The 26,799-nt window shown below is 41.2% G+C and overlaps 1 protein-coding gene across 1 annotated transcript in view; it reads right to left on the bottom strand.

Annotated features, from left to right (window-relative positions):
• Window positions 1-8,710: 8,710 nt before the first annotated feature.
• Window positions 8,711-26,799, bottom strand: part of LOC139381718 (synapse differentiation-inducing gene protein 1-like) — a 33,478-nt gene continuing 15,389 nt past the window's right edge. Inside the window, exon 4 of the mRNA XM_071125445.1 lies at window positions 8,711-10,268. Coding sequence (XP_070981546.1) covers window positions 10,110-10,268 — 159 coding nt within the window. The 3' untranslated portion in view covers window positions 8,711-10,109. The remainder of the gene's footprint in view (window positions 10,269-26,799) is intronic.

Below are 26,799 nucleotides of genomic sequence, written 5' to 3'. Positions count from 1 at the left end.
CACGCTTCCTCAAAACTTGAGACATCTCTGGCATTGTGTTGTGTGACAAAACTGCTCATTTTAAAGTGGCCTTTAGTGTCCCAAGTACAAGATGCACCTGTGTAATGATCCTGCTGTTTAATAAACTTCTTAATATGTGACACCTGTCAGGTGGATGGATTATCTTGGCAAAGGATAAATGCTCACTAACAGGGATGTAAAGTAATTTGTGAACAAAATTTAACAAAAACAAGTTTTTTGTGCGTATGGAATATTTCAGGGATCTTTGATTTCAGCTCATGAAACATGGGACCAACACTTTACATGTTGCGTTTATGTTTTTGTGAATTACAGAGGTTTCACAAGGAACTGAAAGGAACAATATGAACCGTTACTTTTTTTGGAGTTCGAACCGATTCAGAACTTTATTTTGCAATTCAGAACAGTGAAATGGAACGAAAAAAAATGATGGTTCTGTTCGGAACAAAACAATTGGAAAATTATTTAGGTTCCAACTGCTGCGGCTCAATTCTCCCTCCCCTGTAGCCTCTCTTAGAGAACACAGACAAGTTACACCCCAAAATATCTTCTCACAGCCATGGCCAGTACACGTAGTTAAAGCAGCGTTTTGAAAATGTTTTATTGGCTTTGATACTCTGATTGGTTAGAAATGATCCAATCGCTGATGACTTTGTTTTGCGGTGACATCCTTTTGACGCCACCACAAATGACTTCAACGATGGCAGTCTCAGACTGAAGTATGTAGCGAACATAGAGCAAGCGGAATAATTCAGTTTGAGTCGTCAAGCTAATCCTGACATGACTCTGACCTCAATGATTTGGACCTAATGGGCATCAGTTTGGACTTTGTACCCTGCTGCTATGAATGGGAAGATATCCTGAAAATATATCCACTCCATATCCTGATGGTCAGGGTACACGGGTCATGCTTTAATTGTTCAGTAGCTTCAGCGTAGTGTGAACAAATAGGCTACTGCTTCACATGTTATTCGAATGCTGTGGATGTAATTTTAGACATTGACTTCATTGTTATTCACCATAGCTTTGAGTAATGCATGCATGTCACCCCATACATACAGGAAAGTGCATAAGCCACTGTCTGGGTTGCATCACCACCATAAGAAGCACTCTAAACTCTGTAACCCATGGCTCTGCCTTTGGCATACATACTTGTTTACTTTACTAAATGGCAGAACTATGTCCAGCAAACACAGTTGTTAGAAGCTTGAGATTTTAAAAGTATTACTGAGAGTTGAATTAAGAATGCTAGGGATTGAAATTGCACATTTGGATTTAATTGTATGATTGTACTTCATTTTCTAAAACTTTTCTGTATTTTCCACTTCTTCCTCTTCTCTTAAATGGGGCAGCTGTAATCTGGGATATGGATTTGCTGTCACCTGACTTCACTGATACAGAACATCACTTCCTGGTCTTGACTGCTTCCTCTTGCTTGCTTGATGGATGGCTGCCATTCCATGCACAAAGACGACTTCCTCAAAAACAAATAGATATGCAACACACTAACTGCATTACCACTGCTCAATGAAGTTATCTGGCTTTTTAGAGGGCACTTTCATTAAATGCTCTTATAGAAGAACCATGTCTATGTATTGTATAGCGTCTCCTGTGGGATAGCTGACAGTGTTGTTTGTATAGAGTAATAAATTAGCAATTTATATAGCTGTACATAGCTTTTCCACCAGGAGTTCAAAATGCTTCACATTGTATGGGAAAACTCACCTCATCCACTATCAATGTGTAGCACCCTCGAGAGTGATGCCTGTGCAGGCATTTCTGTCCCAGAGCTCATCATCACACATCAGCTATCACAGTGGAGAGGTGAGGAGCGACAAAATGCCAATTAATCAGGGGATGATTAGATGGCCATGATATGAGGGCTAGATTGGGAATGTAGCCAGGACACTTGCAATAAGTGCAATAGATCCCAAGTGTTTGGGGTCTATAGTCAGGAGGACCTCGGTTTAACATGTCATCCCAAATGACGGGACCAGCGAAAATGATGACGTCAATGTGTCGGACGCAGTAATAGCAACACAGTTGTTTAATGAAGGGAGGGGGTGTTTGCTTAGCCCATTCATAGATGCTAACTAACTTTAGAACCTATTGATAAAGGTATTTTCTTCATCGCTTGCGGTTTTGGACACATAAGGAACGTATCTGTCATATCAGCGAGAATACATTTTCAAAAAAACAAAAGGTTCAATTACTACACACCGTCATAGGATTAGTGTTCCCACACTGCCATATCTCCATGTTACAGCGCTTGTTTACGGAAGACTGACAAAAAACAGAGGCGACCCCCTGTGCTAATTAGCTATCTAGCGTGCTCAGTACACCGATGTGTCAGCATAACTGGGGAGGAAGTGTAGTTCGTCAACTGGAGACACACACAGCATATGGATGCAAATCTCCTACAGTCATTTTATATTTTGTATTTTAAATATCATGTTTTGCTGATATGACAGCCATGTTTCGAAAACGTATTTTAAGCGATGATTATTGACGTTAGTAAACGGTAAAACACCGTGTCAGGATTGTAGTTCACATGGAGCCAAGCGTGGGTGAAGCTAACCACTCTGAACTCTAGGGAGAAAGCAGAATTCTGCCTAGAGTTTGAGAGAGCTAGTGTCTGCTCTGCTGTGGTGTGATTGGAGCAGTGAGGAGCAGGGCCCACATATCGAGCCTCAGGAGGCATAGACAGCATTTGCATAGCAATTAAAACTCCATTGCTGGGTGATTTCCATTTGACTGCATTACATTTCCCTTTTAAAGGTTGATTTATTATACAGTACTCTCTACGTTAATGAGCCTTCCTCTTCCCACCTCTTTCTCCTTCCGTTTTGTTTTCTGCTTCATCCTCCATCTGAAGTCCATTTGGTTTGTGGTTGCTCCTGCCTGGTCTCTCCTCAGACTCCAGTGGCTAATGGCAGTGGTTATTAGCAGAGCACTACTGTTGTCTCCCTCTTAACCAGATGACATTGCATCACTGATCAGAAATCCTCATTATTGTGTCTGAAGTTTCAGTTTAACCTGTGGTCGGTTGCATTCATATTGCTGATTCATTTAATAATCAAATACAGTACATTATAATGTAATACAAACATCCAAGTGAAATTATTGCATCAGTACACACAAGTAACTGCATTTCCACCAAAGAGTTTTCTTTCAGGCATTGTTCAGACTCTCACTAAAGGGTCAAGCCAGAATTGCAGAATACAGTACGTAGCTACAACAATGGTGTGGTATGCTGAGTGTCTCAAGCATGGTCTCCGCTGTGCAGACATGCCTGACTAGACCCCTCCCCCCTCCCTAAAGGCAGGGCTTGGTCTCCACTGTGCAGACATGCCTGACTATACCCCTCCCCCCTACCCCCTCCCTAAAGGCAGGGCTTGATCAAAAGCATTTGGGTCTGCTGCTCTGATCCTCAGTGAGGCAGGGCCGTGGTTGCCTTCTTCCTTTCTCTCGGCGTACAGTATGACGGAACCGCCCAGAAGAGCTTGGCGTCTGTGATCTCACAGGAACTCTCTACGGCATAAGCGGGGAACACATAAGTGGAGGAGAGAAAGTAATGCTCTGTGTATGTGAGGTGACCCAACTCTGATTGTTAATTTCAGGCTAACATCTGATTAGCCACAGTGCCTGTATTGTTCATGAGATAATATGACACTAGCCATGATGACCCAGTTGGAACACAAGTGCCCGATTCTGTATCAGAGTACACAACAACCTCCTGTTGACTTGCCTTGCTCCCCGACCACTTCTCACAACTACTGGCCCATCGAGAGAGTTGTTGGCCTCGGAGAAGACTGGATGAACAAATCATTCAAAGATGAGAGAAGTGGGTTGAGTCATCACTGCTCCGTGCCACAGCAGTGGGCTCTTGTACATTGATGCACCACTTGCACATTCATTAACATTTGCAGCTGTCATGGAAACCCGTGAGCGAACCCTTTAGAATTAATTGAAAAGGGTAAAGCTAGGACCTTTTTCTTTGCTACTTATGCTGTATTATGAATAGCTTAATCTCAGCAATCTTTAACTGACCCATATGATGATTATATTGAATTTTGGGTGAAGCATCTGAGTGGAGGGTTGAGATGCACACCTGGCTCTGTATCATATAGATAATGTATTTATTTGTGCAATTATTTATGTGTTGTCCTTTGCAGGTAGTTATGCACAATATACCTGTGTGTGTGTGTGTGTGAGTGTGCTTGCGTGCGCGTGTATACATTCGTGCCCATTATTCATACCTTATTCATGTGGCAGATATTCTATGTGACTCTAAAATGGATCTTAGGGACAATATGTCTATTTAATCATAATTAACCCTTTAGCTCAAGGGAGAGGATGCACACACTACAGATCTAGGTTGACGTTTCTTCTTAATTAACGGCAGCCCAAACCACAGTGTTGCATCAATGGAAAAGAACTCAGACCTCCCGTAATGTAATGTACATTATTAGGGGCAGTGTATAATGATAAAAACTATACATTTCCAGTTACCCACAGCATTGGTTCTCGTTTGCATACATTTTCCATGACAAAATATTATAATGTATAATTCATTTAAAAAATAATCCCCTTTCTCATCCTTTCCTTGCCTTATTCCTTCTTGAACATAAACAGGTGTAAATGTGACCGACCAGCTCGATTCGGTCTTATGTAACAAAATTTGAAATTGTATTTTTTACATTGGATAAAAGTAAAGACTCAGAGCTAGAAAATGGTATATCATACACTACAGTTGAGGAACAATGGGAAAGTAATTCTGGTAATTCAGTAATTCTGGTTTGAAAGTTGATAAACGTGTAACCTCACTATGAGAAAATGGCCCTTGAATATTTTTGTGAACCAACTGGAGAGCGCTTCTTTGTCTACACCCATTCAGCATTGTTCACACCCTCTTAAGCCTTAGCCCCACCCATCTTTTTAAGGATTCACATGTGAGGCCATGTAATGTACTAACCAACCAAAGATTTCAAGACTAAAGGTTGGTTTATACTACATCTATGGACAGTTGTTGCAGTGACACCCTGAACATTCGATTGTCATCCGACATCAAACTTGTCGTTATGAAAAAGTATAAACACAAAAACTACAGGTTGCATGACATCAGCCTGGTGTTTCAAAATATCATAACTAGTGTATTTTAACACCAATAAACCCACCTGTTTAAAAATGAAATGAGTATATGTCAATCTATCAAACCAGGCTACTAAAATAAACTTTCTAAACAATGTTTTGGTTAGTTTCTAGCTTGTTAACTAACTAGCTAATGTTAAGTTAGCTGGCTAGCCAGTTCAAATAATTATCATATAGCTGACAACGTCTTCACTTTAGCTAATTTGTTTTCATTATTACAGGAAAATAAACTCACAACAAAATCATTATTTACAAATGAATGTCGAGCCAATTACAGAAAATAGCTTACGGTTGTGAGTGTGACGAAATAAAAGCAGGGCATTCTACCGGATATTTTTTTCACTTGGACATTGTCTCATTGGCCTAACGTTATATCCTAATTTGACTTTGGTGCAGGTCATGTTCTTCACATTACCGTCTCTAGTAAACACATACTATGATTTCATTTGATAAACTTTATTTGTCACATGCACAGGATACAGACGGTGTAGTGAAATAGTTACTTGCATAGTGGAGTCTTTTGTTTAGACATGTAGCTAGCTAGCTAAACAATGAACCATAATCCCAACTCATAACATTACTACCCTGCATGAATCTGCAGGTAGCTAACCAACCAGGTTCAATGTTAGCTAGCTAGCTAACATTAGGCTATAACTAGCAATGTAAATGGCTCTGAGAAACAATTAATATTACTACACAGATCATACACGTAATGTAACGTTAGCTAGCAAGCCAGCAAGCTAACTTTAGCTAGCTAGCTAACAGTAAGTTTGAACTTTAAATGAAAACGACTTTGACAAAATTAGGAACGTATAATATCTGAAAATGTAGCTAGCTAGACTATCTTACCCGTATACATGGATGGACGCATCTCCCTCTCTGTCACAGGTGCCATGGTTGCCCTTAGTTTGAAGATGTTATCCGGAGACAAGTGTTTTTTACAACAGCCTTCTGTGTTCTCTTTTCGACTCCCTCTGCATATTTGCATTTAAACGTGAGATTTTTCTCCATCTCCTTAGCTATCATACTCTTAATTGCACCAGGCATTCCACTGATTTCAAAACTGGGTCTTCCAGAAAGTGGAGAGCAACACTTTTGTAGTTCTACTATGTGATATATTTCAAAAAAGCAGCATTACAAAGGAAATTACATACACGTACTGACCAGCTCATGTTATAGACAGAAGCGTGCTACAAACTCATCTCTCTGCATGTTCAGCCTTTATCTCAGCCAATCATGGCTAGTGGAAAGGTTCCTGTCTTTTTCAGTGGCTAAACCAACTATTCGTATTTATTCGTATTTACAGATGGCATACAAGTTTGTTATTAAGGCACGTGAAAGTTCACATGTTCCAAAATGCATTTCTGCCATAAAATGATATATATATTTTTTAAAGTTTATGTTCAAATGGCTCTCCTGTGAAGTAGTGACGCGCGACATACACCTAGTTTCATAAAACGAGTCACAAATGTCAAACTGCTGCAAAAGCTAATGTAAACCTGTCTGTCCCTCTGTGTCTCCTCCTCAACAGAGCCCAGCCAGGCCAAGTTTTTCTGTGGAAGAAAACTCAATCACTGTTCATTTACAATTAATGAGCCTTGGGAGAAAAACAGCTGCTGTCATTCATCGACTAGATTCCTCCTCGCCACAAGAACCACACCATGTGATGAATGGTAGCAACTTCTCATTTCATTCACTTTTTGTTGCTGGTTGAGACCAGCAATGATATGTATTGTAGCTAGTGCTACTATACATATTTTGTCTAACCTATCAAATCTCTGGAGCCGAACACTGTATTTGACTCAATGATTGACATTGAGAGTTAAGTGTCAAATGGGGGTGTTGTGCAAATCGACATTTGAATTAAAACATATCTCCTTTTAGATCTTACCCTGCCAACTCTGCCTCAAAGTGCAGTCTTACAGTACACAACCATAATCAATGCCCTTCACATGTTTTAGAGGATACGACAATGCAGATATGAATAGACTGCGCAATCATCATCTCTGCTTTTCAAATCAGATGTCCTGCTAGTTAACAAAAACATTGTTGAAGCCACTGTGCATTAAGCTAATTACCCATCTTCCCCCACTCCCTCAGTCCCCCGCTCTCCAACCCTCCACCATTTCACCCCTTATTAGATAGGGTTGTGGGCTGCTCTTAGCACACAGATGTTAGCAGCAGGCGTTTATCCCTATTGGCAGCTCTTTGCCTTGGAGTTGCTTGTTAGTTTTCTGGTGATAAGGGGCCCTCTGTTTAACAATGAGAGCTCTAATGCATTGTTCCAGTGCTGTCAATACATGTTAAAGGTCAGTGTACGGTCGAGTCCAATACTTTGATGGCCAAATGCAAAAGAGTGTCTCATCTGCTTCTTTATCGTATCGTAACACATGTTGGAGGTCTAGACAATACCGATATTGGAATAGGCTATTGATTTCCATGGTTATTGTTGCAATCCAATTTCCCCGTGCCTTCTAAAAAAGGGTATCTTAACCATTCCGGGTCTATAGCCATAAACGCTATAGGTGGTAGGTGTCTTCTTTACCATCAATCCTCCTTGCATTTACAGAATGGCTGTTGTTATTGCCTGCAATAACTCAACCAGAGCCTGATAGCCTTTTGGTATTATTTTTATGGTTACGTATTATACTTCTCTATTGTCTTTCTCTCTGCGTTGTTGGGGCGGGCCATGTAAGTAAGCATTTCACTGTTAGTCTACAATCTGTTGTTTAGGAAGCATGTGACGAATACAATTTGTTTTGAGTACAATAGGCCTTAACCACTGAGTCTCTCTCATGTCATATATAGATATGATACAACTATAGCCCCCCCCCCCCCCCGACATTGAAGTCTTGGCAAGCACATAGAGACGCGTTAATTACAGCCAGCGGAACATCCGCTCTGAGCTGAATTACGTTTTCATTAATTAGAGAGAAACCCGGCCTCCCTCTGATCGTGTCCACAGGGTCCCACTCACCAAACCTCCAATCACCCAATCCCACACTCTCATATCATATAGGAGGGACAGAAGAAGAGGGGTTGGAGCAATTAAGGTGCCCGCAATGTCATGTCAAATGTATAAATCATCTGGGCGCCTGGCAAGCTAATATTTCTGACAAGCAGTGAGATGTTTCTGCTGCCATGAAATATGCACAGTGCGTGCAGGTGATTAGTCATTCTTGGGTGCAAGGCTGGGTGTAATAGAGTTGCAATAGTGTGTGTGCAGTGGAGGAGAGGATAGGGAGTTAGGGGAGTGAGTGGAGAAACCTGATGCTTGAGCAGGGTCCATAATGTATGTCTATATTGACCTCAATAAACACTAATAATCTTTTGGTGTGTTCAAGTAATATTTTTGTTTGTTAGAAGCCTTTACATTGCACATAGTATTTTTTTTAAAGTATTTTATACTGTACAGTATTTGCAACAAAATAGCCTAACCTGCAAGACCATATTACTTAATGTGGTAATACTGTGTGCATGAAGGAAAAAAACTATAATTTTAGCAGCTGAACTAACCCAAGTCAGACTGTGAAATCAGCCATTTTTTTTATGGAAATACATTTAATTTGCAAGCACTTTTATGTCAAACACTGAGTCCAATGAGTTTCCCCCCCAAAATCGACAGTTTTGACATAATAATCATTACATTTGTCCTACTTCACACATGTACAAGTGTGTATTATACATATGTGTGAATTGGAAATGTGTTTTTTGCATAACTCACTCCCCCTGAGACACCCTCAGAAAGTGGGGTCACAGCCAGAGATCAGCCATTATTGATGGCAATTCTGGAGCAATTAGGGTGAAGTGCCTTTCTCAAGGGCACATAGACAGATTTTCCCACCTAGTCGTCTCGGGGATTCGAACCAGCAACCTTTTTGGTTACCGCCCCAACGCTCTTAACTGCTAGGCTACGTGCCGCCCATACATAGTAGCAGTTTACAACAGGAAAATAAATAGTATTGCAAAAAAAATAATATTGCAGTTAGGCATGTATCGAGGTATTTACAGCATGGCTTCTGCCTCCAAAGACTTGTCTGCTTTCTCTTCCTTAGTGATTTGTGCCTATCAACATGGAGGTATCTCTGTGTAAGCAGGTTCTGTCAGAGAGCTGCAAGCCTGTGCACTTGATCTCCCTGACGAAACACAAAAGCATGTTGTCGTAGGGTTACAACAAAGCTCCACATTTCAGGTGTGTGGCATGTGTTAAAAAATATTGTGCCGTGAGGACACATCAGTTCTCCCTTGAGATAATAGGACCACCAAGATACTGTATTAGAGTGCAGTATATAGACCATCACCTTACTTAATAAGTGAGCTGCAGTGTCTACTATGCGACTTCCACAGATCAATTCAATGTGATGTAGAATACATGTATACAGGTTGAATGTATGGATGAGTGACAGCTTTAAAAGCACTTTTATCCACCCTCTTTATACTCGACAGGAGCTGCCAAATGTGACTGATAGTGCGGTAAATGTAGCTGAACATAAAGCAGCCCACTCAACAACTCACCGTTAACCGAGCAGAGAGCATGCCCCGTAAACTAACACTATGCCCTTGGTACAGGTAATATTTAGTGCAGGTTGGTCTGACCTCTCAAAGGATGTGTCTTGCCTTGGTAAAACTCACACACCAATTTTAGACATCTGAAGAACAAAATATTCAGTTGTGTATGGAACGACTAACGAGTTCCCAGTTTTTCGTTGTCAAAATGAGAGAATGACTTGACCATTATAAGACTATTTTCCATATCATAACCCTCTTATGTTACATCCCATGAATTGAGTCAACCATATGGCCAGGTTCTGTTCATCCTGATAGTCCCATAGTTTGCAGGCCTAAATTCCATTGTTAAACTGCCCCCAAGTGAACCACCCCCCCCCCCCCCCCCCCCCCCCCCCCCCCCCTGTAGTGCAGGGGGTGGGGCCAGGGCAAGGCTACAAGTGGTGGTTCTTGGAGAGGTATGCGATGAGCGCTACAGCCACGCCCACATATATGCCTGTGCCGATGGTGATTGACAGCACAGCCAGGAAGAGGGCACGTCTGGAGTTGGAGCTGGCCAAGTGGAAGTCCCCCTTAGACACTGCCTTGTTCGTCTGACACAGAGAGAGAGAGAGACAGAGAGAGGGGGAGACAGAGAGGCAAGGCGGGGAGAGATAGACAGACAGAATTACTCAATTAATAGGAGGAAATGAAACAGTAGATAGGCTCATTTCCAGTGAGATGTCTGGGGGATCTTGTGGGGTCTCTCAGCAAAACATGGCAACACACAAAGGATAATAATGAAATCACCTGTGACTCAACCCACCTATAGGGCCTGTAGCCTTTTGAAGTGCACAAGATGTTACCAAGATTAACAAGGGTTATTCTGATTAATACATTTCTGTCTCAACAACCTAGAGGTATTCCTTGTCATTTCATCTACACTGTACATATCTTCCCTGACACACTTCTCTGTGAACTATTAGCCCTTATTACCTTGTTGAGGATCATTCTGATGTATTATGTAAAGGGGAGGGGGAGTTGGATTGTAGGCGAGCAGACCTTGATCTTTTATCTTCAGCATTATGGGTGGCCATCAAAAGATTGTCTCCAGACAGGCTCTCTCTATAACATTGTTAATTGTGCACATTTGAACTCAAAGACATTTATTAATGAACCAGTCCTTATTTAAAGATTCCAGACGAAGTTCATCACGAGGTGGGTAGGGGCTGAAAGCTGATTACCCCACCAGTGCATGGCCCAAGGTTTCAAAGAACTGTTCTGTGGTCACTGGAGGGTGAAGACAGGAGATGAGAGGATTGTGATGTTTTAATCTTGTTATTTTTTATATTCAGACAGGTGCATAAATGGAGACTCATATTTTTATGTACAGTGAACACAATGTAACAGCGAAGTAACGAAGGGCTCTATTCCATCTATAAAGCGTTACAGATTCTGCGATAGAAAAGTAAAAGCAATTTCCAATTGAGCCGAAATATGGAGTGTTTACCGTGAATGCAGTCTCCGCTGAGGCAGAAACATTGCTTTTAAATTTCTGCGATGCGGATCGAATAGAGCCCTAAAAAAAAAAATCATTATAAGAACTTCCACTACTGTCTCTACCGCTGTCGTCTGTCAAATGTTTTGATCCTTCTCAAATACCTTTCCAATTTAACGGCACTAAGAATTTGCCTAATTATATCATTCTGAGTGGAGATATTAGATTAATTTCTAATTCTTTTTAGGGGGGGGGGGGGGGAATCTACAACCCTTATGAAGCTTGCAATATCTTTGTTCATATACAGTGCAGTAGAAAACTGCTTCTCACTGAAGAAACAAACCTCCTCTGCTGCTTGCAGGAAAAGAGTGAGTCAGAGGAAGTGAAATGGTTCCTTGGAAGTTGTGGGAACGTACGTTTTTGGTTTCCCAAAAACAACGACGCCATAAGTGTCCTGACCGGTAAAACGTAATGTTTTTTTAAACGTTCTGAGAACATTTAGTCTGTTCTGGGAAAGTTGTTTTTTATGTTGCAGGGAGGTTCTGATAGTGTTTTACTATGATTCCTTGAAAGTTTTATTAATGTTCTGAGAACGGAAATTAAATAACTTTCTGAGAACACTACTAGCTTAGTTTTGGTGAACTGTTTTGAACTCCAAGCACAGATAGGACACATGTAAATTAATTTGCTTTAGCAATTAAACATGCAAACACATTTATTTACTTTTGTGGCACAGCGTCAGTGAGATTCAAACCTATGATACTTTGATCTCTAGCCATGGAATTAGTCCAATGCATTACCAGGGTGGAGCTGTTTTTCTAAACTCATACAAAGCTGCTCATTTGAGTCTATTCAAACAGATGAAACTCCAAAGGGAACAAGAACGTATTAATATCACAGATAGAGTATAGAGTTTTCTTGATGCTGAAAACCGAATATATGTTTTTAAATAACGTTCTTAGAACGTTCTCTGAATGTTACTAAAGTTTGCTTGTGGTTTTTATGGAATGTTTTCTTAACATTCTCTGTACAATTTGAGAACTTTAATTTAAATAGAACCATAAGGAAACATTACACTGCAGTACTGAAATTCCCACAGAGGAACGTTGTTTCTTAATGTTCTCTGAACTATTTGAGAACATTCCCAATGTTAAACCAGTTGGAGAACATCCCTAGAACATTACCAAAATTGTATGAAATGTAACCATGTTTGAACTTTTAGGAAACGTTCTGCTAGAGTAATGAAATACCAAGAAAGTAACGTTATTTTGTTCCTTAAACGTGCTGAGAATTTTCCAAAACCAAGCAACTATCCTGCACCGTTCCCAGAACGTTGTGGGAAGGTTGTATGCAAAATAACCATAGAACAACCACACTCTCACCAAGCTCTAAGAAACATATGGTCCTCAGCATGTTATGTGCTTGCTGGAATGTCATTCTGTGCAACAGGTCCATCCTTGTCATGGCAATTTAATTTTCACACAAAACAGTGCCAAAGAACAGCAATGTTGGAATCATTGACATATGGTTTAATCTTACCAGTGTACGAAGAGACCATAACAAATTATATTCAATCACAGGAAGGGATATAACACCTCTGTGTTAGGATCTGTGTAACTTTTGGGATCTTTCATAAAAGCCAGGCTTTTAATTCTCAACAAAACCAGGTTTCTATTCTTGCACAATCATAAAAACTAACTAATACCCAATAGGCTAACTGAACATGCATTCTCTCACACAGTTCCCTTTTTAACACCAAACACATCACTGGTGTGTGTGGCTAAAGAGCTAAGGCAGCAGCTACTCTTCTAGACAAATGTAGGCAGTTACCATATATATATATATATATATATATATATATATATATATATATATATATATATATATACACTGCTCAAAAAAATAAAGGGAACACTTAAACAACACAATGTAACTCCAAGTCAATCACACTTCTGTGAAATCAAACTGTCCACTTAGGAAGCAACACTGATTGACAAATTTCACATGCTGTTGTGCAAATGGAATAGACAACAGGTGGAAATTATAGGCAATTAGCAAGACACCCCCAAAAAAGGAGTAGTTCTGCAGGTGGTGACCACAGACCACTTCTCAGTTCCTATGCTTCCTGGCTGATGTTTTGGTCACTTTTGAATGCTGGTGGTGCTTTCACTCTAGTGGTAACATGAGACGGAGTCTACAACCCACACAAGTGGCTCAGGTAGTGCAGCTCATCCAGGATGGCACATCAATGCGAGCTGTGGCAAGAAGGTTTGCTGTGTCTGTCAGCGTAGTGTCCAGAGTATGGAGGCGCTACCAGGAGACAGGCCAGTACATCAGGAGACGTGGAGGAGGCCGTAGGAGGGCAACAACCCAGCAGCAGGACCGCTACCTCCGTCTTTGTGCAAGGAGGAGCACTGCCAGAGCCCTGCAAAATGACCCCCAGCAGGCCACAAATGTGCATGTGTCTGCTCAAGCGGTCAGAAACAGACTCCATGAGGGTGGTATGAGGGAAATGTGTTCTATGGAGTGGTGAATCACGCTTCACCATCTGGCAGTCAGACGGACTAATCTGGAATTTGGCGGATGCCAGGAGAACGCTACCTGCCAAAATATATAGTGGCAACTGTAAAGTTTGGTAAAGGAGGAATAATTGTCTGGGGTGTCTTTCATGGTTCGGGCTAGGCCCCTTAGTTCCAGTGAAGGGAAATCCTTTATTTTATTTATCAATCTTTTCTTGGGGGTGGAACAGCATTAATATTGCATATACAGTACTTCTATCAATGTAATTGTCTGTATAATTTCCAATCCCCCTTATATACTTTTTTATAAATTTGTTATTTTAAATATATAGTGAATTTGGAAAGTATTCAGACACCTGGACTTTTTCCACATTTTGTTACGTTACAGCCTTATTCTAAAATGGAAAAAAGAAATACAAATCTTCATCAATCTACACACAGTAACCCACAATGACTAAGCAAAAATAGGCTTTTGGAGAAAAAAAACTGAAATATGACATTTACATAAGTAGACCCTTTACTTAGTACTTTGTTGAAGCACCTTTAGCAGCAATTACAGCCTTGAGTCTTCTTGGGTATGATGCTACAAACTTGGCACACCAGTTCTCCCATTATCCTCTGCAAATCCTCGAAAGCTCTGTCAGGTTGGATGGGGAGCATCGCTGCGCAGCTATTTTCAGGTCTCTCCGAAGATGTTAGATCAGGTTTAAGTTCGAGCTCTGGCTGGGCCACTCAAGGACATTCGAGACTTGTCCCGAAGCCACTCCAACGTGGTCTTGGCTGTGTGCTTAGGATCGTTGTCCTGTTGGAAGGTGAACCTTTGCCCCCAGTCTGAGGTTCTGAGCGCTCTGGAGCAGGTTTTCATCAAGGATCTCTCTGTACTATGCTTTGTTCATCTTTCTCTCGATCCTAACTTGTCTCCCAGTCCCTGCCGCTGAAAAACATGGTCTGAGTGTCCTTTAGGTGCCTTTTGGTAAACTCCAAGCAGGCTGTCATCAACCTTTTATTGAGGAGTGGCTTGCGTCTGGCCAATCTACCATAAAGGCCTGATTGGTGGAATGCTGCAGAGATGGTTGTCCTTCTGGAAGGTTCTCCCATCTCCACAGAGGAACTCTGGAATTCTGTCAGAGTCACCATCGGGTTCTTGGTCACCTCCTTGACCAAGGCCCTTCTCCCCCGATTGCTCAGTTTGGCCGGGCGACCAGCTGTAGGAAGTCTTGGTGGTTCCAAACATCTTCCATTTAAGAATGACGGAGGCCAATGTGTTCTTGGGGACCATAAAATACTACAGAAATATTTTGGTACCCTTCAACAGATCTGTCCCCCTACACAATCCTGTCTCAGAGCTCTACGGACAATTCCTTCCGACCTCATGGCTTGGTTTTTAGACATTTTTGCAAATTTATTAAAACAAAAAACAGAAATACCTTATTTACATAAGTAATCAGACCCTTTGCTATGAGACTCGAAATTGAGCTCAGGTGCATCCTGTTTCCATTGATCATCCTTGAGATTTCTACAACTTGATTGGAGTCCACCTGTAGTAAATTCAGTTGATTGGACATGATTTGGAAAGGCACACAACTGTCTATATAATATCCCATAGTTGACAGTTCATGTCAGAGCAAAAACCAAGCCATGAGGTCTAAATAAGTGTCTGACCGCATTCTGTCCTCGATCAACACTTTTTAAACTTTTGGTGCCAGCGAAAATGACATACGAAGGTAGTCAAGAAGACAGGCTTGATTGAGCATCCGCCATGTATATCTCACTAATATAATAAAGAGCTGGCTGGATTTTCCATACACGGGCAGAACAGAGAAGAAGTCTGGTAAGACGAGGGGGGGGGGGGGGGGGGTGTGTTTATTTTTCAATAACAGCTGGTGCGCAATGTTTAATATTAAAGAAGTCTCGAGGTATTGCTCGCCTGAGGTAGAGTACCTTATGATAAGTTGTAGACCACACTATCTACCAAGAGAGTTCTCATCTATATTATTTGTAGCTGTAAGACCACACTAAAACAACTCTATATGGCCATAAGCAAACAAGAAAATGCTCATCCAGAAGCGTGCTCATAGTGGCCGGGGACTTTAATAATGCAGGCCAACTTAAATCAGTTTTACCAAATTTTTACCAGCATGTCACATCCGCAACCAGAGGGAAAAAAACTCTAGACCACCTTTACTCCACACACAGAGATGCATGCAAAGCTCTCCCCCGCCCTCCATTTGGCAAATCTGACCATAATTCTGTCTCGATTCCTGCTTACTAGCAAAAAGTAAAGCAGGAAGTACCAGTATGTTCTGGGATTCATTAAATAGCATTGAGGAATATACCACCTCAGTCATCGGCTTCATCAATAAGTGCATCGACGACGTTGTCTCCACAGTGACCATACATACATATCCCAACCAGAAACCATGGATTACAGGCAGCATCCGCATCGAGCTAAACGCTAGAGCTGCCGCTTTCAAGGAGTGGGACACTAATCTGAATGCTTTTAGAAATCCCGCTATCCCCTCAGACGAACCATCAAACAAGCAAAGATACCCACTCCAATTCGCATACCGCCTCAACAGATCCACAGATCTCGACTCCACACTGCCCTTTCCCACCTGGACAAAACTAGCACCTATGTGAGAATGCTGTTCATTGACTACAGCTCAGCGCTCAACACCATAGTTCCCACGAAGCTCATCACTAAGCTAAGGACCCTGGGACTAAACACCTCCCTCTGCAACTGGATCCTGGACTTCCTGACGAGCTGCTCCCAGGTGGTAAGGGTAGGCAACAACACGTCTGCCACGCTGATCCTCAACACTGGGGCCCCTCAGAGGAGTGTACTTAGTACCCTCCTGTACTCCCTGTTCACCCACGACTGCGTGGCCAAACAATACTCCAACACCATCATTAAGCTTGCTGATGACAACAGTGGTAGGCCTGATCACCGACAACTATGAGACAGCCTATAGGGAGGTCAGAGAACTGGCAGTGTAGTGCCTGGACAACAACTTCTCCCTCAATGTGAGCAAGACAACGGAGCTGATCGTGGACTACATGAAATATCGACATCACCACATCACCAACAAACTATCATGGTTCGAACACACCAAGACAGTCGTGAAGAGGGCACGACAAAACCTTTTCCCCCATAGGAGACTGAAAAGATTTGGAATGGGTCCCCAGATCCTTACAAAGTTCTACAGCTGCACCATCGAGAGCATCCTGACCGGTTGCATATATATATATATATATATATATATGCAGAAGGCCCAAAAAATTGTCAAAGACTCCAGTCACCCAAGTCATAGACTGTTTTCTCTGCTACCGCATGGCAAGCAGTACCGGAGCACCAAGTATGGGGCCAAAAGGCTACTTAACAGCTTCTACCCCAAGCCATGGGACTGCTGAACAACTAATAAAATGGGCACCAGACATTGACACCCCTGCACCCCCCTACATTTGTTTTGTACACTGCTGCTACTCGCTGTTTATTATCTATGCATAGTCACTTCCACCCTACCTACATGTACAAATTACCTCAACTAACCTGTACCCCCGCACACTGACTCAGTACCGGTACCCCCTGTATATAGCCTCGCTATTGTTATGTTATTATTTTTTACTTTAGTTTATTTAGTAAATATTTTCTTAACTCTTCTTGAACTGCATTGTTGGTTAAGGGCTTGTAAGTAAGCATTTTGTGGTAAGGTCTACACTTGTCATATTCGGAGCCTGTGACAAATTAAGTTTGATTTGGCTAGTTCAGGATATTTACGCCTCCATATATCCACTAGTGATTTCCTTTACGACCCATGAAGGTATTTAAAACCGTATTATAATCTCCCACCATAGTAATAGAGTCTTGTATTGCTTGTAGGCTTGATAAATTATTTTATATATTTTCAAAGAAGCGTGGATCATCATCATTTAGACCCTTTAGATTAATGAACCTCTTCAAGAAGAAGTTACAGGTCTGTGAGAGCCAGAAATCTTGCTTGTTTGTAGGTGACCAAATACTTATTTCCCACCATCATTTGCAAATAAATTCATAAAAAATATTTTTGTCTGTCATAGTTGAAGTGTACCTATGATGAAAATTACAGGCCTCTCTCATCTTTTTAAGTGGGAGAACTTGCACAATTGGTGGCTGACTAACTACTTTTTTGCCCCACTGTACACGCTGGTACCCCGTTGTGACCATTTTCCCAAGCATCTCTGAGCAGTCAGACCTTTTGATTATTTTGTGCCGCCAGGGTCACAATCCTTTGCCCCCTATCTGATTGTCCGAGTGTGACTCCCTCTCCATGGGTTACTGCAGCTAGTGTTGCGAGCACTGCCACTACCTGGTTGGTAGTCTCCACCAGAATTCCCACCGGCTAGGAACAAGGTCATAAAAGTTCTCATTAGCAAATTCCTTGTATATTATGCTCACCCACCCGGGGCTTTGGCTTTGTTGGTCCAACCCTGCCAGGCAGGCTCAGATCTTGAGGGGCGGTGCTGCTTAGTGGGTCTCTGACTGCGTTCATCTTTCTGCCTTGGCTGCGTATAGGCTACTTGCAGTAGGCCTAAAAAACAGATGAGGACTTCTCCTTAGTCTGTGGGTCGCTCAGGTGGGTGTCTAGGTTTAGGGTTGGGGACCGTTCCATCATGATAGGACAATAAATAAATATACTATATTTGTAATTTATTAAAACATTTACTGTGTATCCCATATCTGCACAAAATTGAAAACTCTCTCTGTCACAACTTCTGCTCGCAGACACACATGGGCTCCATTTTCCTTTTTCCCTCACTTAACTCACCACACTTTCCCAATCACAAAAACACACATCCCATCTTCCATCACAACAACACTCCCCCCACATATACACCCGCACATACCCACATACTGTCCTCTGTTTGCTGGGTTTTTATCTCTACCATGTTTATTCCTACCTAATTTCGGGCTTTTGAGTACTTTTGTGTTCCAGTTCCTTATATTTTAAGATGTATTATTTAAATAATTGTCCTTTCGTCTAATGCTGTCTTTTATCCATTTATAAATATTATTTTACAACATTCTCTATCTTAAATGGTATAGTGTATTTGTAGTTTATTTCTTTATCAATTGTTGTATTTTATTGTTTTCCTGTTTTTATAACAATCCCTACCATGGATAGTATTCGACTCCTCTATGGGAACTATTATCGAGAATAGCCATGGAGTAGTCTTGGTGTCTCAGAATAGTTGGTTATCAATGTACAGTTTCTCAACTACGAGAGCTACACGTTTCTATCACTTTGAAGAGTGGGTAGAGAACTTTGCGCTGTTCTGAAATTTCCTTCAGGAACTGATCATTCATGCGCCTGAAGGGAAATCTTAACGCTACAGCACACAATGACATTCTAGGCGATTCTGTGCTTCCAACCTTGTAGCAACAATTTTGGCAAGGCCGTTTCCTGTTTCAGCATGACAATGCCCTTGTGCACAAAGCGAGTTCCATACAGAAATGGTTTGTTGAGTTCGGTGTGGAAGAATTTGACTGGCCTGCACAGAGCCCTGACCTCAACAACAGCCCTGACCTCATCAAACACCTTTGGGATGAATTGTAATTCCAACTTCGAGCCAAGCCTAATCGCCCAACATCAGTGCCTGACCTCACTAATGCTCTTGTGGCTGAATGGAAGCAGGTCCCTGCAGCAATGTTCCAACATCTAGTGGAAAGCCTTCCCAGAAGAGTTGAAGCTGTTATAGCAGCAAATGGGGGACCAATTCCATATTAATACCCATGATTTTGGAATGAGATATTCAACGAGCAGTTGTCCACATACTTTTGGTAATGTAGTGTATATAGAATTAAAAACATTACATTACATTTCGCAAACAGATTTCACTACACATTAAGTGTGTCCTCAGACCATTACTCTACTACTACATATCTACAACACAAAATCTGTGTGTATATGTGTGTATAGTGCGTATGTTATTATGTGTGTGTGTGTGCGCGTGTGTGTATATGCGCGTGTCTGTGCCTGTGTATGTGTGTCCCCTGTTCCATAAGGTGTATTTTTTATAGTTTTATTTTAAATCTGATTTTACTGCATGCATGAGTTACTTGATGTGAAATAGAGTTCCATGTAGTAATGGCTCTATGGAGTACTGTGTGCCTCCCATAGTTTGTTCTGGACTTGAGAAGAGACCTCTGGTGGCATGTTGTGTGGGTTATGCATGGGTGTCTGAGCTGTGTGCTATTAGTTTAAACAGACAGCACGGTGCATTCAACATGTCAAGACTACTCACAAATACAAGTAGTGATGAAGTCAATCTCTCCTCCACTTTGAGCCAGGAGAGATTGACATACTGATGTTAGCTCTCCGTGTACAATCCAGTTTAGTCTCCTTGCTCAATTTCCACAATATTCATTACAAAATGTAGTTGAGGTTTAGGGTTTAGTGACTGATTTGTTCCAAATACAATGCTTTTATTTTTTAAAATATTTATGACTAATTTATTTCTTGCCATCCATTCTGAAACTGACTGCAGCTCTTTGTTATGTGTTGCAGTGATTTCACTTGCTGTGGTATCTGACGTGTATAGTCAGCATACATAGAAACACAGACTTTACTCAGAGCCAGTGGCAGGTCATTGTAAAGATTTTAAAAAGTAGCTGCCCTGGGGAATGCCGGATTCTACCTGGATTATGTTGTAGAGCCTTCTATTAAAGAACACTCCCTGTGTCCTGTTAGACAGGTAACTCTCAATCCACAATATAACAGGCAATGTGCCCTAACACATACATTTTACCAGCACCAGATTATGATCGATAATGTGAAAAGCTGCACTGAAGTCTAACAAAACAGCTCCCACAATCTTTTTATTATCAATTTCTCCCAGCCAATCATCAGTTATTTGTGTAAGTACCGTCCATGTTGAATGCGCTTCCCTATAAGGGTGCTGAAAATCTGATGTTAAATTTGTTTACTGTGAAATAGCATTGTATCTGGTCAAACACCATTTTTTCCAAAAGTTTACTTAGGGTTGGTAACAGGCTGATTAGTTGGCTGTTTGAGCCAGGAAAGGGTGCTTTGCTATTCTTGGATAGCAGAATAACATAAGGCCCCTCCACACACTTTCCCCCATGGCCCTGCAATACAAACTCAATTCAAAAGGATTTATGTAATGCTTTTTGTCAGGACATATATTTCAGTCATTGAGCCCAGGCAGCATGGCAGCAAGTTGTTTTCTCCTGTTCTGTGATCCATGTATATATTACTGACATATAGCTAGCTACCTCAGCCATGTCCAGACCTGAGGAACAGAGAATGTGGTTTAGCCACACACATCGTCTGGATTCACAAACTGCAGCCTCAGTTATAAGCTTTCGTGAAAGGCTAAGTACAGTATGTTCAAAAACATGAGTGAACCACGGTTCAAATGTGCTTGAATCATTTAGGACATTACCTAATTGCTCACTATATCAACAAGACTAACCCTAGCTCTTGTGAACTTGATGATACTCCAAATCGTAACAGGTTTTATAGAAGATTCACTCTCTTGCCCACATTTCTGACTGACAAATATACTAAAGAGGCACTTACAAGACAGACCAGGAAGAAGACTAATAACATGCAACATAATAATCACTTCATTATCAGATCGATTAAAAAGCCTCCTACTTTGTGAAATTAAACATTGGTAATATGAGCTTAAACCTAGTACTCATTACAGATAAGGAGATATACAAAACGAGGTAATCTTTAAAAAAAATGAAGCATGATGATTTCTCCAATTAGTCAAAAAGCATTGTTCATGGAAGCAAAGGATTAAGTTAATTTAAATAATGATTTTCTGCTTTTGCTGCTGCTTTGTATTGAGAGGTCAAATTTATTCTCTAATATAATAGATTACATTTACAGTGTCTGGACGGACAACCCACCCCTAACACACACACATTCTCTGTCCAACTCCAAACAATGCTACCATGAGGTCCAAAGGCTGATTATTATCCCCTATGTGGGGATCCCTAATCCATGGTTAATCTGGGCTTGATGGTATTATAAAAAAATAAAAAAAGAGAACTCCCACCCACTGCCCCCACCATCCTCCAAAATATAAGCCTCCACAGAGACCTTAAAGATCAATAGCAGACCTGAGCAGAGTAACTGCAGGCCATGTTACAGATTTAGTGTGCATCGAGCTGAAAGATGTGGGTCTTGGCCCCAGTATCAGGTAGCATTCTGCCCCGCTGCCCCAGTGACATCTAAAATCTGAAGTTTTTTTGATTACTCTCTGTGTTTGATGTAACACACATTCCCCCAGGGGGGAGGGTAAGCCGGGCATAGACACAAAAATTGACCTTCACTACCTTTAAAAAATATATATATTTAACCTTTATTTAACTAGGCAAGTCAGTTAAGAACAAATTCTTATTTACAATGACGGCCTACCCCGGCCAAACCCTAACCCGGACGACGCTGGGCCAATTGTGCGCCGCCCTATGGGACTCCCAATCACGGCCGGTTGTGATACAGCCTGGAATCGAACCAGGGTCTGTAGTGACGCCTCTAGCACTGAGATGCATTGCCTTCGACCACTGCGCCACTTGGGAGCCCATCTATCTTCATCACATAGTGAGGACACATGCACAGTTGAACCATTCGCAGAGCTATGCGACGTTAATAGCCTTTGTTAACAAAGTGTGTTGTTATGTCTATGATGTTACATACAGTATTTGAAACAAAAGACAAGTAATTTCTGCATGCTTAGAAAGGTCAGCAGGACATGGCTGCAGTCGACCGAATTGTAATGAGGACAATGAAACATTCAGTTGGGCCTGAAAATGACTGTTTATGAATATACAGTATGAGAGACATCTCTATAGAATGGCTTCGATGTTGTTGTTTAAAGTATAAGACAGTGAGATCAAGATTCCTCAGTAACTCTCAGGAGCCCTTCAAAAATACAGACTGTTTCAGATGACTGATAAATGCATGAAAATGAGCCACAGTGCTCCCAGTTTGTGTCTCATCATTCTAACTATCATCTGTTTGAACTAGAGGATGCCACACAGGGTGTTGTTGAGTCTTGGGAAAATCTTACAGACACAGTCCCATTTTCCACCCAGCCCTCCATAAATTGAAGGAGCATACTAAATATGCAAATACGATTAACAATCCTATTGTTCTGCGCAGGCGAGAAACAGTTATTTTGTAATTACTGGTTCAATTCAAGTCAGCATAATGAGTTCAAATCAAATCAAAGCAAAAAGGAATGAACCACGGAGCAACTGCAGTTCTTCAGATGCAGTACAGTGAAGGAGAGGAAGAGAAACCGCAACATCATTTTGCGACTGAGGATGAACGTTTTTTTTTTTTTTTACAAACACATTACACAATTATCTTTTACCCTTGTGATCTGAAGGTGTTTCCTTAAAAAAAAATATTTCGCATTTCAAAAACAAACTTAAATACAGTACTCCTACACTATTATCCACAGGGACATAAATGTACTGTATACACTACGTGAAAGTATAGAGAAGTAGGTCATTGTGGATAAGAGGAAAGGACATACAAGCCCATCCATGGTATACAGTAAATAAAGAATCTGTGCTTTGTGGATCATCACCATCATCGCCCAGGAAAGGTATTTCTTCCCAGCTTATTCCATACAAGGCCCACTCTCACACTCTCTCTAGCCAAAATATTATATAAAAAGCTTACTCCATTTGTATGGAGTAAACTCTAAAAGCAGTGAATCAGATTATGCACACTGGTTTACTAAAACAGATTGTTGCAGTTTGGTATCGGAAACAGTGAGAGACCTCCTCTCTAGGGAGTCGCGACCTATTCAACTTTGCCCATGTGATAGTATGGAGCTTAATTAAAATAAGATCTACAGTATTAATATCTCACGGTGACAAAAACAAAACAGGGGAATTATTCAGCTGCACATAATGTGTTTTTCCATCACACCATTTGTATACACAAACACCTTATTCAGAGAATAACAATGACCTGGTATGCTCAGGAAAATAGAAAAATAACAATTCCAATACAATAATCCTTGGCACAACCAATGACTCAAATCACAAAATCCGCCAATAACAGAAGAAATGTTTGAGAGGTACAGGTAATAGTAAAATACTATTCCTATTTGTTTGTGTCTGTGGCTTTGACAATGGTAATCCTGTGGAGAAGCCTGATACCTGTCTCAACCAAAACTAAACGAGGTGTTACTTATTCTTATACAGCAGCTAAATGACCAGTTGTTTCATTTCCGGCAGATCTCATTCTGGTCTCTTGTGTTCAGGCCGTTCAATCTGTATTTGGCCAGTGCGCCCCCAGCTTAATGAATCTGTGAGCCGGTAAATGGGCACATGCATAAAGATGAAGCTGTCCATTTAACCACAGCGATTGAAGTGGGTTATGTGATAATAGTCGTGGACACACGTTGTTTGCTCTTGCTGGGTAGAAAGAGGGAACACCATGCACCAATTTGGTCTTGTCGATGCACAGTTGCAATATATCAGCGACAGCTGTTGATTAAAACTGTCTGGGTCCAACCATGTAATGTGTCACTAGAATGATGGTGAGGGCCGAGAGAGGGATCCTCATGAAAACAACACTTTCATTAGTAAACCAGAGTTATATATTGCCCTGGAGAAAGTAAATAAACACCTTAAGGCTTATTCAAACCAGGGAAATACCCTCAAAGCAAAGCACTTTAAATATTCAAAGAGTTATGCATGTCCATTTACACAGCAGTATTTCTCTGTGGATCAATGGAGCATGCAGTTCTGATTTATGCTCTGTGTAATGGCTTTTAGTTAGCCTGGTTGCAGAGTTGTTTGTACTTTAGCATGGTTTGATTGGTTTGACAAAAAGAAGTCTGAAGAGTTTGCTAATGCACAAGCAATTTTGGCAACCAGGCAGGCACTTCAGGCAGTAGAAGGTGGCAATTACAATAACAACGCTCTCAGCCGGTCATATTAACTAGAGAGATAAATGGACAGATTGGCCCTTGTTCTCCACCAGGTTGCTCTTGGATTGGTGCACATCTATAGAAGAGACCAACCCTTGCTTGAATATGTATTTCACAATCTACCCTCTCTGATAGTTCCTCCTAAGCCTTAGAACAGATGGGAAGTAGTGTGGTGGTGGTTGCAATATGCATGATGACCAGAGCTCTTCCACTCTGCCAGATGAGTCAGAGGGACATAGTCATCATCAACTGTTTCACTGTTGGTGTCATAATAATGAAAGTGGAAAGAAAGTGTACCAAAACACGCCTCAGCCCAGCTTGACTGAGGGAATCAGGAGCTTGACTGAGGGACTCGAAAATCCCCCCAAAACATTCCTAACCCCAGGAAACTTCAACGGGTGATTATTCAGGAAAATAAAGAAAAATGGTCACTCTGTCTGTATTGATTGGAGTATAGATTGAAGGGACATACAAACAGGCTTATGTTTCGGCATAATGACCTTAGATTCAGTCTGAATCAGTCTGGGAGTTTCCACTTCGATAAAAGCCAATCCATGCATGTCCTTTGAGTTTGAGACAGTAACATAAGAGTAAGGAGTAAGGATGCTGGGAGCTGTTGATCGATATAATAACATATAGTAGTAACACTTAACTGCTCTCAGAAAATGGCATCATTACCACGTAAGACGTAAAAACTATCAGGGGTACCAATGCAATAATGATGAAGAACGGGAGGAAGAAAGACAAGACGACAACGATCATGATAATGATGACCTGTATCTCATTCAGTACAATAACTGCAGCTAACAATGTGCAGAAATGAATTGCTAAAATCAAAGTAATTCTGACAGATTGGTTTAGGGGGTGGGGGGTCCCCTGCAATCTCACCCATGAAATCTAGATTTGTTGTGGTTAAAGCTTTTTTTCCTACACCCTGTCGCCCCAAAGAGCTGTGTATTGATTGCTTTGTTCCTCCTCAAAGGAGGAAATGAATTGGAGTGTTGAGCAGTACAAAAGGTAAAGGCAACCAATTAAAATGGCTACGGCCTGTAACCAAAGTGCAATACTCAAAACACTGCTCTTACTGACGTCTTACCATTGACACAGAAGTTGCTTTCTGGTCTGCTTTGCTTTGAGAGTAAGATTGAGGCACATTTTCACAGAAAGAGCCCATAAGCAGTAACCTGATCTTGATTAAAGTGCACTTAACCTATTTAATCCCATGGGTCACAAAAGTGAGAGCACAAAGCTTTTGTACTTTACAAGCTCTAAAGAAGTTAAAGTTGTACCTCTAAACAAATGTATCATATTATGCATTATTAAAGGTGTCTAGTATGATTCACAGAAGTTTCATATGATTTCTCAAAATGGTCACAATTTTTCAAATCAAATCAAATCAAATCACATTTTATTTGTCACATACACATGGTTAGCAGATGTTAATGCGAGTGTAGCGAAATGCTTGTGCTTCTAGTTCCGACAATGCAGTAATAACCAACAAGTAATCTAACTAACAATTCCAAAACTACTGTCTTGTACACAGTGTAAGGGGATAAAGAATATGTACATAAGGATATATGAATGAGTGATGGTACAGAGCAGCATAGGCAAGATACAGTAGATGGTATCGAGTACAGTATATACATATGAGATGAGTATGTAAACAAAGTGGCATAGTTAAAGTGGCTAGTGATACATGTATTACATAAGGATACAGTCGATGATATAGAGTACAGTATATACATATGCATATGAGATGAATAATGTAGGGTAAGTAACATTATATAAGGTAGCATTGTTTAAAGTGGCTAGTGATATATTTACATCATTTCCCATCAATTCCCATTATTAAAGTGGCTGGAGTTGAGTCAGTGTCAGTGTGTTGGCAGCAGCCACTCAATGTTAGTGGTGGCTGTTTAACAGTCGGATGGCCTTGAGATAGAAGCTGTTTTTCAGTCTCTCGGTCCCAGCTTTGATGCACCTGTACTGACCTCGCCTTCTGGATGATAGCGGGGTGAACAGGCAGTGGCTCGGGTGGTTGATGTCCTTGATGATCTTTATGGCCTTCCTGTGACATCGGGTGGTGTAGGTGTCCTGGAGGGCAGGTAGTTTGCCCCCGGTGATGCGTTGTGCAGACCTCACTACCCTCTGGAGAGCCTTACGGTT

Source organism: Oncorhynchus clarkii, chromosome 23 (assembly GCF_045791955.1).
Source record: "Oncorhynchus clarkii lewisi isolate Uvic-CL-2024 chromosome 23, UVic_Ocla_1.0, whole genome shotgun sequence".
Taxonomy (NCBI): Eukaryota; Metazoa; Chordata; class Actinopteri; order Salmoniformes; family Salmonidae; genus Oncorhynchus; species Oncorhynchus clarkii.
This window is presented reverse-complemented; position numbering and strand designations above follow the sequence as displayed.